Source organism: Corticium candelabrum, chromosome 14, assembly GCF_963422355.1.
Source record: "Corticium candelabrum chromosome 14, ooCorCand1.1, whole genome shotgun sequence".
Taxonomy (NCBI): Eukaryota; Metazoa; Porifera; class Homoscleromorpha; order Homosclerophorida; family Plakinidae; genus Corticium; species Corticium candelabrum.
Window position 1 is genome coordinate 6,988,820 of NC_085098.1, and position 15,000 is coordinate 7,003,819.

At 43.1% G+C, this 15,000-nt stretch overlaps 3 protein-coding genes across 6 annotated transcripts in view; all 3 read right to left on the minus strand.

The window, feature by feature from the left end:
* LOC134189771 (motile sperm domain-containing protein 2-like) overlaps positions 1-169 on the minus strand; it is a 6,011-nt gene extending 5,842 nt beyond the window's left edge. The window contains exons 1-2 of the mRNA XM_062658143.1: positions 124-169; positions 1-65 (exon numbers count right to left, since the gene is read on the minus strand). The exon at positions 1-65 is cut by the window's left edge and continues 94 nt beyond it. Of these exons, the coding sequence (XP_062514127.1) occupies positions 1-65; positions 124-138 (80 nt within the window). The 5' untranslated portion in view covers positions 139-169. The remainder of the gene's footprint in view (positions 66-123) is intronic.
* A 504-nt stretch (positions 170-673) lies between these two features.
* LOC134189973 (phosphoribosylformylglycinamidine synthase-like) lies at positions 674-6,331 on the minus strand. Its single transcript, XM_062658375.1, has 7 exons — positions 5,490-6,331; positions 5,302-5,429; positions 4,552-4,680; positions 3,890-4,158; positions 3,254-3,787; positions 2,993-3,124; positions 674-2,910 (listed from the first exon to the last, which is right to left on the minus strand). Exons 1-7 carry the CDS (start codon positions 6,323-6,325, stop codon positions 979-981), a joined length of 3,960 nt encoding a protein of 1,319 aa, XP_062514359.1. The 5' UTR covers positions 6,326-6,331; the 3' UTR covers positions 674-978.
* Positions 6,332-9,897: 3,566 nt separating this feature from the next.
* LOC134190241 (protein diaphanous homolog 2-like) overlaps positions 9,898-15,000 on the minus strand; it is a 14,445-nt gene continuing 9,342 nt past the window's right edge. For 2 of the 4 annotated variants that reach the window (XM_062658680.1, XM_062658679.1), the window contains exons 18-29: positions 14,823-14,950; positions 14,689-14,757; positions 13,920-14,006; positions 12,492-12,713; positions 12,297-12,426; positions 11,968-12,098; positions 11,541-11,705; positions 11,410-11,487; positions 11,294-11,354; positions 10,741-10,807; positions 10,640-10,671; positions 9,898-10,425 (exon numbers count right to left, since the gene is read on the minus strand). In XM_062658680.1, the coding sequence (XP_062514664.1) occupies positions 10,163-10,425; positions 10,640-10,671; positions 10,741-10,807; positions 11,294-11,354; positions 11,410-11,487; positions 11,541-11,705; positions 11,968-12,098; positions 12,297-12,426; positions 12,492-12,713; positions 13,920-14,006; positions 14,689-14,757; positions 14,823-14,950 (1,433 nt within the window). In that variant the 3' untranslated portion in view covers positions 9,898-10,162. Of the gene's footprint in view, positions 10,426-10,639; positions 10,672-10,740; positions 10,808-11,293; positions 11,355-11,409; positions 11,488-11,540; positions 11,706-11,967; positions 12,207-12,296; positions 12,427-12,491; positions 12,714-13,919; positions 14,007-14,688; positions 14,758-14,822; positions 14,951-15,000 lie in introns of those variants that run through there. The other 2 variants (XM_062658681.1, XM_062658682.1) reach the window with 2 other exon arrangements.

The following is a 15,000-nucleotide window of genomic DNA, read 5'->3' on the forward strand; positions in this document are numbered from 1 at the left end:
CGGTCAAAATCGACAAACGAGGTTCGTTCCGTCAGAAAACGGTAGCGCAGCTGGCTCACTAATTCCTAGAGAGTGATAAACATGGTTACACGAGAGAGACGGTATTGTGGCAAGAGAACTTACTGGTAGGTTTGACATTGGCGAAGGTCACGTGCGTTTGGCCTCGGATACCCAGACAGCACTGCAAATTTTGACTAAATCAGATAATTAGCAATAAATGTTTAGCAAGCGAGAATTGTCTAGAGGAAGGAGCGTGTACTTTTATGGCATTATCCATCGCTTGTAGCAGGTCGAAAGCACTACACTGTACCCAACAGAAAATTTGGCGCCACAAATAAACCAGTAGCGCACGTTAACTGAAGACCTAAGGTGTACATATTACCATAACGCAATTATTTCAATAACTTAATTAACTAAAAACTAATGTTTCTAAACACTTTGATGTTGGTATGCGTCAGTATAGCTTTGCAAAAACTTTGTCAAGATCAGAACTCTACATAGCCTTGCAAGCCAGGCTCTTCCGCGCATGCGCTGAGCTAAACGCACGTGAATCACACGAGGAGGAGCTTTTACCGGAATTGCTCCAGCGCTAGAAGACAGGAGAGAGGATGGCAGCACTAGGATGCTAGGCTGAGGCATTTGTGTTGCTGCGGTATGTGTGTGAAAAAGCAGACTCACTAAAATTTATATTTGCTATTTCAAGTTTTCTGTAAGCAAACCACAAGCAAAGCAAATAAAAGTTGTGACACGGAGCTCTGAAAGCAAGCAGAGTGTGACGTCATACAGTCTGTTTGAATCTGTAAATGACTTGTCTCTGTGTAAAAACTGTGACCTATGATACCACGCAAGTCTGCTTGGCTTACAAACAAAGCAAAACCCGATGCTCAACGTCAATCCTCCATCAAATGCAATTGTAATTCACTGCCATATTTAGACATTAGACAAAAGACCAACTAAATTCAGTGCCTGATTAACTTGTCATTTCTCAACGCACCAGGTGTACGCGTTTTGAAACATTCTCAACCACGGCGACGTCTTCATTGTCTTCCATTCTTGTGGCATCCATGGCCACTGCCATCGTATTGCTGTTCGCTCAGGATGTGGCATTAGAGCCAAGAAACGTCCATCACTCGAACACAAACCGCCAATAGCCATTGGAGAACCATTCGGATTCAAAGGATATTGCATTGTAGGTTGAGCATTGTCATCAACGTAGACAACAGGAACAAGACTATGTTTGTGTACAAACTCCATGACTGATTGTGAACGAAATTCTGCTCGACCTTCTCCATGAGCTACCCATACACCCATTACCGATCCTTCCATTCCTTGAAGTAAAACTGCAGGACTCTGTTGAACTTTGACTGTGACAAAACGAGATTCGTATCTTTCAGAAGAGTTGTGAGTGAAGACCACACCCGGTTTGGTTGTGTCCTCCCACTCACTACCCACCCAGCCCAAAAGGCCCATCAATTGACAGCCATTGCATACTCCCAACCCAAATGTATCCTGCCGACGATAAAACTCTTCAAGCTCTCGACGAGCTTCCTCATTAAACAAAAGCGTGGCAGCCCACCCTTTAGCTGAACCAAATACATCTGCATAGCTGAAACCACCAACAAAGGCTACGCCCCGAAAATGCTGCAGTCGAATTTTCGCTGAACAAATATCCGACATATTGACATCCCACACTTCAAAGCCAGCCATGTGAAAAGCAGCAGCCATCTCGCGATCTCCATTACTGCCCTCTTCACGAATTATGGCTACTCGTGGCTTTTCGGTCAACAAGTGAGCAATCTTTGGTGGAGTATCAGGATCAAACGTGAGTCGATATGCTGGAGACTTCCTTTCACGAAGAAAGCTTTCTTCCTGAGCCACGCATTCAGGATCACACTGGAGCCGCTCTAGACGAAAACTTGTCATCTCCCAGATATCTCGTAGTTTTGACATTTCATCCTTGATTACCAGTTTGCCAGCTATGCTGATGGTAGTGTAACTGTCAACCTGAGAAAGAGTCTGGCCAATAATGTAAGTTGGAACTTGAGCAGCAGAATAAGCTGAAACGACAGCCGAGACGTTGGTTTCTGCAACTTCAAGCACGATTCCCAATTCTTCAGCAAACAGAATAGAAACCGTGTCTGATGGTGAGAAAACTGCTGGGATATCAACAGAGATACCGACGTTGCCAGCAAATGCCATTTCTAATACACAAGTGACAAGACCACCATCGCTAACGTCATGACCAGAAAGAACAAGATCTGCACGTATTAGAGACTGAGTTGTGTTGAAAAAACGAACAAACAGTTGTGGGTCATCGAGATCAGGAGACTCGCTTCCAATCTGGCCGTACACTTGAGCAAGGGCGCTTCCTCCCAACCTTCTCTTGCCACCTGATACATCAACAAGCACCAAACTTGATCCTCCAGCCTGTTTCAAATCAGGTGTGACTGTGGCTTCAATATCTGGACATGTGACGTATGTTGAAATGACTAACGTTCCTGGTGACTTCACGTTTTCACCCCCAATGCGTGCTGCCATGCTGAGTGAGTCCTTTCCGCCATCTACAGCAACCCCAATGGCAGACAAAACATCACACATAGCCCGACATGCATCATACAATGCAGCCCCTTCTCCTGGCAGCTTGGCAGGCCACATCCAATTGGCACTACACTTAACATCAAGTAAATTACTGACAAGAGCAAACACAAGGTTCGTGAGAGCTTCGCCGACTGCCATTCTCGCACCAGCTGATGGATTCACTAAAGTCTTAATCGGTTGTTCGCCAATGGATGTTGCCGCCCCTACTGTGTTGAAATGAGATAAGGAAATGACAGCCACGTCAGCCACCGGTGTGTGAAGAGGGCCAACACATTGCTGTTGAGCTACAAGGCCAGTCACACTACGATCAACCTGCAAAACAATCCTTTCTTACTACAGATAAGTAAGCAAGTAAACAAACATTGTGCAAAGTAGGAAATAGAGAAAGGACAACCTTATTGGTGAGGTAGCGTTTACTTGCTACGGATGGTAGTTTTAGAACACGATGTAGAGCATCATCCATCGAGAATGACTTGGGGAGACGAAAAGGAGTTAGTAATGGAGCTTTCTTTTCCAGCTGAAATACCTAAGTACAAACAATGTCAACATCACAGTTGCTTGCTGCATAACACTGCAGTCTAATGTAGTAGGACCTGCATCATTATCACTCTAATACAATAGCCTAATTTACATGACTTGAATGTCACTCAGTCACCTTTCTAGGCATTAACCCCAGCACCCATTCCAGTTTCAAATCCACGGGTGTCTTCATCTCATCTTTGCCATCACTCTCCAACACAACTCTCCCATCTCCGCTGACCACACCAACAAAACACACCGGTACTTTCTCTCTCTCACATATTTCCCTCAACACGGGCCCATCCTTCGCTCTCAACAACAACGCATTACTCTCTTGATACTCTGCGCCCCAAAGCTCCAATACAGACAACGTAGGATCCCCTAGTTGAAAACCTCCAACACTAATGACTGCACCTAATGGTTCAACTAGTTCTTTCAAAACGTTCCCGTTGCCTCCTGCCCCTTGATCATGAATACTACATATGGGATTCCTATATCCCATTTCAATGCATGCCCGAATGGCTCGATTGAGCTTTTGCTCCATTTCTGCGTCGCCTCGTTGAACAGCACCAAAATCCAGGTTGGCTTCGTTCGTACCTTGGACAACAACAGAGGAGGCTGCTCCACCACCGACTCCAATACGATACGCCGGACCACCAAGTTTCACAACCTGAATTACAAACATGTCATTCATTCATTCAAAAGTAAATTAAAAACACAAAATTAGATACAATAAGTGTGAGTGTTTTTCTTTACAAACATTGACTCAAACCTGCATGTCTTTCTCTGGCTCCTCTTTCTTCACATGTCGTCCATCAATTGCTCCAATTCCTCCACTAAACATGATCGGCTTCACGTACTCTCTTCGACTTCCATCAGAAAGTTGCAGCCCGAACGAACGAGCAAATCCTGACAACACGGGCTCGCCAAACTTGTTGCCGTAGTCTGATGCACCATTACTGGCTTCAATGGCAATCTGCAGCGGAGGAGCAAAGTTGTGTGGGTATAGAAACGTCTTGTCTTCCCATGGAAGATCATAACCTGAGTGACACACAAACGCAAGCGATCTAGATCAACCCAAATAGCATAAACCGAATTCTCTGTTAATAAAGGTATTAGCAATCCATTAATACAGACAGACAACAGACAGACAGACAGACAGAAAAACAGACAGACAGACAAACAGACAGACAGACAGCAAGCCAGACAGACAAACAGACAGACAGATAGACAGACAAACAGGCCCACAGACAAACAAACAGACAAATAAATGAGGCAAACAGATAAACCAACAGACAAACAGACTGATCAGTATGACACCAAGTACACGTTTGTCAGTATCCACGTGTAAGACACCATGCATAGCAATTTTCCACCAGACAAATAGGCTACGTACACATGTAAATACATGATGAATGTAAACGGTGTGCTCACCTGGTATGAGAAGGTTACCAAAACTGTATCCAGCTGTGCCAGCTATTACGTGGGATCCACGACCGGCACATTGGACATCTCGAATACGACCACCAGTGCCAGTGGTTGCACCTGGGAATGGAGACACACCTACGACAAAATAAGTGTTGAATAGATAGATAAATATATTGACTACTTAATTAATAAACAACAAACAAATAGACAAACAAAACAGAGAAACAGAAAAAATTGAAAAACAGACAGACAAACAGAAACACAGACAAACAGACAAACAGACAGATAGACAGAAACACAGACAGACAGGCAGAAACACAGACAAACAGACAGACGGACAGAAACACAGACAGACAAACAGACAGAGAGACAGAAACACAGACAAACAGGCAGACAGACAGAAACACAGACAAACAGACAGAGAGACAGAACACACAGACAAACAGACAGACAGACAGAAACACAGACAGACAAACAGACAGACAGACAGACAGAAACACAGACAGACAAACTAGACAGACAGACAGAAACACAGACAGACAAACAAACAGACAAACAGATAAACAAACAGACATACAGACAAACCAGACAGACAAACAGAAACACAGACAGACAAACAAACAAACAAATAAACAAACAGACAAATAGACAAACAAAAGACAGACAAACAGACACATAAAGACCAATAAACAAATGGAAAGAAAACAAACCATCAAACAAATAAACAAACATTCAAACTCCAACATGCAAACTAACCGGTTGGAAAGTTGTGTGTCTCAGCCGTCAAAACAACATGTCGAGTAAGACCTTCAATCTCTTCAAACTTACTGGGCTTAGCAGCCTCACAAGGCTGCAACACACACACATCATACCCCAGAATTCCACTACAGAAAAAACAAACAAATAAGAATTATGTAACACCAAATATGACCTTAGCATCACACCTGCTGTTGTCACAAAACGCCAGAACGTTGTTCCTCCCACTGTACTGTTGTGTCTCGCTCACCATCTGCATGAGACTCCTTTCCTGCTCCACTCCGTCGATCACCATTCGCCCCTTAAAGAACCAATGACGAGAATGCTCGCTATTGGACTGAGCCAGATCAAAGCATTCAACGGTCGTCGGATTCCGTTTGATCGTCTCGCAGAAAAGTTTCGTGTAATAATCCAAATCCCAACCGTCAAACGCCAATCCATAACTAACATTAGCCTCCTCCAAAGCTCTACGTCCACAACCCAGTATATCCACAATCTCAATTCCACGTGCATCAGCCTTCAGGTCAAAGTCGCTAACAGGATCAACATACGGGCATTCCGTCATTCTATCATGCAAAGCGTCGACAATCTTTTCTCTCTCGGTGTCGGAAAAGGGATCGGATCCGCTCGATTCCTCGTTCTCGGCAACTATCAGATATCTCCACGAACGCTCAATACGCTTGACGGCCGTCAGACCAACAGAATGGCAGATAGAGACGGCGTTTGTTGAGAATGGCGTGCAAAAGTTGAGACGAGGTCCGATCTCGATAACAACACCACTTCCATCACGACTGAACGATGAATTATTATTGAGAGATCCCTGGTGAGCAAAGGGAGCGCCGATAATCCACATCAGCTTTTCCTTTTCTCGTTGAGAGAGAGATTTCTTTTTCTCGACGGCCACGTTGAAGCAAAGCTCTGTTGTTGCTATTTTGGCACGACGGCATCCTTCCTGCTTTATACGTGCCGTCAGAGTTTTCTTTCGACCCTCTGAAAGGGCTGGAGAGAGAAAGAAATGAAGCATGCTTTCGCGCTTCGTGCAGTTCCCGGATAATTTAGCGTGAGTAGAAGCATACGGGTGATACAGTAGACATTATGTCCCGTATTTACGTCTAGCATGTCCCGTACTTCCGCTAGGTAACTGTGAACGTTCTCTGTGTGGTGTGTATGCGTGTGCGTGCGTGCGTGTGTGTGTGTGTGTGTGTGTGTGTGTGTGTGTGTGTGTGTGTGTGTGTGTGTGTGTGTGTGTGTGTGTGTGTGTGTGTGTGTGTGTGTGTGTGTGTGTGTGTGTGTGTGTGTGTGTGTGTGTGTGTGTGTGTGTGTGTGTGTGTGTGTGTACCTGCTGAACTACGGACAAGTTCTATTCTAAACTAGATCTAATGCCCAGTTTATCTACTGATAATTGATGTGTAGCGCTATTCTAGCCTAACGAAAACGTCTCAAGCCCGTCGGATGCAAATGTTTGGTCCCAAAACGTGACTTGTCCAATTAATTCAATTAATAAAGGTGGGTCTGCTATATTGAGCCACAGAAAATAAATTATTTATTTAACCTGACCAATTAAAATTTGGATCTTGATTCGGGACCTGTTCATCCTTTTACTAGGATTCTTTCGTTCGAATGGGACTGGGAAGAATCTTTCATCCCAATGGGATTTTTATGTTTTTCGTCTTCAGTTGAGACGTTGAACTTTCTGAATGCAATACATACACATTTCGCTCACTTTTACACAGTCTGCAAAGTCTAGTCGTTTTCAGAAACGACGTAGAACGCCTATGAACCAAAGACAAGTTTGCCTTGGTAAAATCTCGACGCTAGGCGTTATCTAATAAACCTAAAAATTGTCTGCGCTGTTATGGAAACCACTTAAAATGCTTTTGAGAGTCAGAAAAGCAAATCAAAGTTTGACGGCCCTGTCAACCAGACCGTACTCGCGCATCTCGACGGGTAGATTCGACGCTTTCTGATTCATGTTCACGTCTTACGTCTGCCGATGCTGAAAATGCAATGGCACTACTTTTCACAATAGAAGCAACCCATTCAGTACTTTCAAACAGCTCTGGATCGGTCGGAAATGTCGAAATCCCGTTCAGACGAATTCGTTCGAATGGGATTTTGCTATCTAACGTGATCTTTTGCGCGTAAAACACGACAAAACGTTAGGCGCTAAATGTATCAAACCACGGCATTGCTGTCACGATGGCCATTGAAGCTTGGAGACGTCAAGAAACGCAAGGTAAGATACTGTTGTCCTTGTCGACCAGACCGTACTCGCGCCTCTTGACGACTAGTCGCCGTTTCATGCTCTCGTCTTACGTCTGCCGCGCCGATGCTGAAAATGCAATGGCTGCTTTTATTAATTAATTTATGGTACTACATTTTACAATAGAAACAACTCATTCGGTACAGCTCTGGATCGTAAATGTCGAAATTCCATTCAGACGAATTCGTTCGAACCAGATTTAGGAACATAGTTCATAATTATTCTTTTCTGCACGTAAGATACGACAAAACACTGGACGCTAGACATATCAAATCAAGTTCATACTTGCTTTCGCTAATTGCTTTCATGAAATTTTACAGCTCGGAACCCATTTGTATGAATTAATAAATTTATCCGCTGACGATTACAACTGTAATTAATTAACGGTATCCTGTGTGTTGTCGTTTACCTATCAATTTGCAAACATTATGAAAAATTGAAGCAATTGTAAAAAGATATCACAATTTGATTCCTTGAATTTCTACAGCTCGGATCTCATTCACACGAACCTTTGACAAATGGGATTTCGGCTATTCTCGTTCAAACAATTGTAAGAATATATCACAACAAATTGGGAGTCGCTGCATTGTTTTCATTATATAAAGTTAGGTTTCTTGCATTATTCTAGATTTATTTTCTAAGTCCATTCTAGATTATTATTATTATTTTTTGCCTTGCTCAACCAGACCAGTTTAGTTTCTAAAGTTTATTACAAATACCGTAAGCAAACCCTGCTTCAGAAGTAAGTTATTATCAGGGGCGGCGGAGCCGGGGGGGGCTGGGGGGGCTAGAGCCTCCCCAACTTTATCAACTTTATGCTGTAGAATTTCTGCTTTCTGTAATGTTTACCCTTTCAGCCCCCTCAACTTTCAACTCGCTCCGCCGCCCCTGATTATGTGTGTCGTGCTCAACCAGATCAGTCTGGTTTGTAAAGTCTATTACAAGTACCTGAAGCAAACCCTGCTTCAGAAGTACTTAGACCATCACGGCTGTCTAGAAAGAAGACATGACTTTACGAAGGATCCGAGTAGATCCCAGAAGCACTGTTTTCTGTAAGTGCTGTTATTATTATTATTATTATTATTACATTACTAGTATTGTTGTAATACACGGATCCTTCACTGCCATCATTCTTTATTATATATGTCGTTATGCCCCTCCATAATGGGCAAGTGGGATCTTTACCCCCATCTGGGCGTCCACCAACCCGGCAGGTGAGCCCAGCGGGGTACATGTTTCCGTGTAGTCCATACGGCGATCAATGACTAGCCAATTCAATATAGATTGCAGGCATTACGGTGACCGCGTACTCGATACAGCACGCCTAGTGGATATCAACGACCACCAGGAAAGCACTGGACGTCATCGTCAACGGACCGTTCGCCAGACCACAGAAACTCCCCAACGACTGAAACGAGTCATAGTCTCATGGATAAAGCTAGAGAAACATGAGAAAGAAAGACAAGTTTCACAATTTACTGTCGTCACTGGGGTTTGAACCCCCAAACCATGGAGTGGTAGCCATTGTCGCTAACCACTAAGCCACGGCGGTGACATTTCCGACCGATCCAGAGCTGTTTGAAAGTACTGAATGGGTTGCTTCTATTGTGAAAAGTAGTGCCATTGCATTTTCAGCATCGGCAGACGTAAGACGTGAACATGAAAGCGTCGAATCTACCCGTCGAGATGCGCGAGTACGGTCTGGTTGACAGGGCCGTCAAACTTTGATTTGCTTTTCTGACTCTCAAAAGCATTTTAAGTGGTTTCCATAACAGCGCAGACAATTTTTAGGTTTATTAGATAACGCCTAGCGTCGAGATTTTACCAAGGCAAACTTGTCTTTGGTTCATAGGCGTTCTACGTCGTTTCTGAAAACGACTAGACTTTGCAGACTGTGTAAAAGTGAGCGAAATGTGTATGTATTGCATTCAGAAAGTTCAACGTCTCAACCGAAGACGAAAAACATGAAAATCCCATTGGGACAAAAGATTCTTCCCAGTCCCGTTCGAACGAAAGAATCCCAGTAAAAAGATGAACAGGACCTAACGTCCTGCATGTATCCGTCATCATATCACGCACGATTAGCGCACGTTAATTACCCGGGAGGGTCAGTGTCTGTTGGCAACGACCTATACTTTCATCGAACCTCATGAATTTCGGAAAGCAAGACAGCGATGAGACCAAACAAACGACAACCGAGAAAAAACGGAAAAAACATGCTGCCGGGACAGCAGGCTAGCATGCAGACCAACGTTCCCGGCTCAAAATTTCCGGTTACCTCTCCATAAACGTCTCTTACATGCGCGTAAATTACATACTCAGTAAGTGATTGCTTCAATGAGAAAAGCTGCATGAATTTAAAATCGTCCGGAATATTCTACTCCTCTACAACTAAATTCGTTAGAAACTCCAAGTCCATCCATCCACTTCAATCAGCCACGAGATCAAACCACGTTGACCCCACAGATGGCACATTGTCCGTACTGCAGGGTGCATGCATGCACCTGTAAAGTGCTTAGATATACCTACTTTCTCTCTACCCAATCTATACTCAACTATGTAATATATGCAAGACCATTACAGCAAACTCGCAAGCTACTAGAGAACTGATGAATGTTTATTCAAGTCTGAAGCGCTAGACGCTCTTACTTTCGCCAACAACTGCTCCGCTTGACTCATTCTTTTCTCGCTGTTCTCGCTCGGAGACAGTACGCCCTTTCCCATGCTCTTCGTCCGCCGCATCTCGTCCAGTTTCTGAGAACTAGAACGCATTGGGCTGCTGATGGGAGTCAGACCGTCGAACGGCGAGTCGCCCTGGCCCTTTGGTAACGGCCGGAGTATGGGCCGCTGTGGTGTGACTCCTATAGACACATACATATAAATACATGTAGTCAGGAGATGATGGCAAGTTGGATTGTTTTCAACAGGTTATACTAGACAGCATGTATTAGACTCGACGCATCCGCGTATATTCTATTGTCATATGTACAGTCTTCATACAAAATTCAAAGTCTCCATTGATCTAGGCGTGTGAGATGGCTTTGTAAACAGGCAAATTGTTGAAAGTCACTTTACCTTCCTTTCTCCGCTTTTTCTGGCCACCGACCCTGCACACAACATGTCGTTAGAATGACTTACTTAGACGTATATACACTTGAACAAGAGGTATAGCATACTTGGCGAAGGCACTACCCGACTGAAGAGCTTCCAGTAACCCATCCAGCACACCTTCTTGATCACCGGCTGCACAGAAAATGTACCATTTGTCATCTATACTAGCGTACATGAATGGTAAACTAAACGCACAACCCATGTCATGTAGTAGAAAGAGCCTATAACATATACATTACTACATGGTAACCTGTGCATGAACCCAGATACCAAGGCATACGGATAGCTGGCTAATCTATTAAAATCAACTGGATGAGTGGCTGTCAATTAATGTATGTATAGCAGATAGTCACGGTCACGCTACTCCCGACTAGATATACGCATTTATCACCGACAAGTGGTGAATGCATGTATCAGTGAATGCATGTATCAATCACAGTACAGCACGCGCATGGTACCGTTACAATGAGATAGCCAATCAGACATTCATTCCAACAACTGAACGATGAAGAGACGACATAATAAGTTAATGCAGCGGCAAGATCAAGTAGATTTCAACGATCGACCAACACCAAAAGCAATCGCGTCCAAATAGTATTTAATGGCGAATACACTCACCTGCATGAATATCTACCAACTTGGGCTTCTTTATTGACCGATTCCGTTTTTTCACCTTTTCCTGACACAAACAAACGCGTGAAGCAACATCGACACTAACGACTTTTATCTCTCACTGCTCTCTCGCGAGATTCTTTGGCTTTCTTCTGTTTCTCTTCTGTTTCTCGTTTCTTGTGATTTTCTCGAGCTATTTTCTGTACACAAAAGTCTGTCAACAATGTGTGACTTGAGGTGTGGATGAATAAACCTGAAATTCATTGACAAAGCTGACTAAATCTCCGAAAAAGTCCTCTACTGGCGTCTTCTTAGAGTCGAAAAGAAAATATTTGCCCACTTCTAAATATACATCGTTCAGTCTCTTGTGTTTCTCCACCAACTTCTTGCATTTTTCGTCGGCGTGACCAAGAAAGGAGTGCAAATAGAGTCAAGGAAAACAACAACGAAACACAACAAACTGACGACAGCAATAGAGCTCTATAAACGAGCCTACTTAGCGTTTCTAGTTTGCCTTTGTTAGAAATTGACGGAAAACGAACATCTTTCTAAAAGCACTTTGTGTGCGTGCGTGCGTGCGTGCGCGCGCGCGCGCGTGTGTGTGTGTGTGTGTGTGTGTGTGTGTGTGTGTGTGTGTGTGCAAGTTAAGAATCATTAATCATTATCCTATGTGAAGATATACTCATGACGGTAACGAATCTGTCTTCAGGTCGAACGTTTGCCATCGTTTCGTACGCCTTCAGTTCCGATCTGACGAGTCCGACCGACTTCTCCATCGCACGAAGTTGCTTGGACAACAAGTCTTCTGATACTAAAATAGTAAAGAAACAAACCAAGATACTTTAAATGTTGATAGATAACAATATACATGAATAACAAATAAACAACAAAAACAGACGACACAGACTGAGTTCCAAGCCTCCAATCCGAATAAAGTAGAGATACAAGGATATAAAAATAAACAAGTATTTTAATCAATAAATAATTGAAAAGACAGTGAAATAGTTACCTCTTGATGCCGCTTCAATATGTCGCAACTCGTCGACAAACTGTAATATATCCGGATGCTTGAGTTCTACATAGTCAGCAATGAAGTGCAATAATGTCTTAGACTGATCAACTGATTTGGTGGAGCTCAACTAGACAGACGGAATACAAGAGTTCAAGTGGAGTGAAACAATATGGATGCGGCGTGTCCGATTACTTTTGTCAGGAAGTTCAGCTCAAAGCCAAACGACTGTGCGTTCCGAGATCCAGCGTTCATGTAGTTACCAATCAACAGAACAAGCTGCATGTATACAATAGAGGTAAGGGTTTGCACATTGGGTAGGCGAACTGTTCGAAAGCAAGCTCGTACCTCGAGAAATTTGTGAAATTTGGGACTCTGTCGTACCTCACCACAGGCGGAGATAACAGAAACCAAGTCCTACGCACAAATCATCTCTCGTCAAACAGAGTGGCAGCCAGTAAATGTATCATTCTGTAATGTGATCTTCATGCTTATGTCCATGTCTGTCTGTCTGTCTGTTGTCTGTCTGTTGTCTGTCTGTCTGTTGTTGGTCTGTGTATCCTTAGAAAACTTTCAAAACTGTCACCTAATCATGGTGATTTAGATAGATTATTTGATTTAATGACTTTGTTGTTTGCAAGGACTGATTTGTATTTTAAAAATCCTAGCATATGTACAAGTAGAATCTGTATGAGAATATATTATCTGTCTGTCCTTTGTCTGTCTATCAAATAACATTTATTTCAAACATACATCTATAATACAATGCTAGCAAGGTAACTGTCTATCTGTCTGTCTATCTGTCTGTCTATCTGTCTGTCTGTCTGTCTATCTGTCTGTTGTCTGTCTGTATGTCTGTATCTGTCTATCTGTCTGTCTGTTGTCTGTCTGTCTGTTGTCTATCTGTGTGTGTGTGTGTGTGTGTGTGTGTGTGTGTGTGTGTGTGTGTGTGTGTGTGTGTGTGTGTGTGTGTGTGTGTGTGTGTGTGTGTGTGTGTGTGTGTGTGTGTGTGTGTGTGTGTGTGTGTGTGTTGTCTGTCTGTCTGTATATGTTTGTCTGTCTATCTGTCTGTCTGTTGTCTGTCTATCTGTTGTCTGTCTGTGTGTTGTCTGTTGTCTATCTGTGTGTGTGTGTGTGTGTGTGTGTGTGTGTGTGTGTGTGTGTGTGTGTGTGTGTGTGTGTGTGTGTGTGTGTGTGTGTGTGTGTGTGTGTGTGTGTGTGTGTGTGTGTTGTCTGTCTGTATGTCTATCTGTCTGTTCTCTGTCTGTCTGTCTGTTGTCTATCTGTCTGTTCTCTGTCTGTCTGTGTGTTGTCTGTCTGTCTGTCTGTATCTGTCTGTCTGTCTGTCTATCTGTCTGTCTTTCTATCTGTCTGTTGTCTGTCTGTCTGTCTATCTATCTGTCTGTTGTCTGTCTGTCTGTGTATCTGCCTGTTGCATGTCTGTCTGTCTGTTGGTTGCAAGGACTGTTTTGCTTTCACAAATTCCTAGCATATGTACGTACTAGTAGAGTCTATATGAAAATACAAAGTATCTGCCTGTCCGTCTGTCAACCTGCCCATTTGTCCATCCATGCGTCTTTAGTGCCGTCTGTCTGTCAAAATGTCAGTCCAGTCAAGACTAACCGGCATTATCTCTTCTACTTCTTCATTGAATTTTCGCTTAAATATCATACACTGAAGACGTTCTTGCAGTCGTGGAACGAAGCTCATCTGCACAGATCATATAACACATGAATTACTGGTGAGATCAGTATTACAATAAACTACTGTATTATATAATTAACAGCAGCGATAACAATGAGCGCATGCGCTGCATTCCAACTGTCCGTTGGTCCGTTCAATCAATCACTGTAACCCTACCACCTAGTCCTGCGCACCTTTGGGTATCTGATCAACTATTACAGGAAGAATCTCTCAATACACTAAACTATTGCTACATCAGGGGCGTCCGAAGGGCATCAGCCGCACTGCCATGGCTGTACCACTTTTCGAAAAATGGACTTTCGTCAGTCGCCCATTACCGAGTACTTCCGGTTTAGGGGTAACTGATTATATAACTAATATATTGACATTGTTGAATTAGTCATTCCGTCATTCTTGGCAGTACGTGTTGCGCATTAAAACGTATTTACTAGTACTCATTGCTATGAAACAGGGTTATAATATTCTACATTCAAACTGAAAGCAGAAGTGGGTACCGTGCGCTAATCTTTATATAAACACGCCTACCTAGCGCACGCTAGGCCATACCACGTTACATTTGCTTCCCTGTATGTACATAGAGAACCAGGAAAATGTATTCCTATCTCAATACACTATATTGCATTAAAAGAATGCGTTTGTTGATATAGTGTTACTGTAGATCAAAAGTCCGTGCGCACAAAATGCTTACCACGGCTCCAAACTGTTCAGCATCACTCAAATCATGAAACATATCAATGAACGAACCTAACTGCTGGAACTAAACAGAAAAAACAAAACAAACATTGTAGCAACATTCAAACCAACCCTAATGACTAGAACTACCTCGTCTGAACTTGGTAGGAATTTCAATAACGAGTTGATCATTTGATTGGTCAGTACTTGCTCATCAACTGTTAATATCAACTGCCGAATTTCCTCGTACTTCATTCGAACAGAGCCGAGTAGGATAGCTACATTAACAGTAAGCTTGATGAGTGCGAGAAATGATCGAGACCAATAG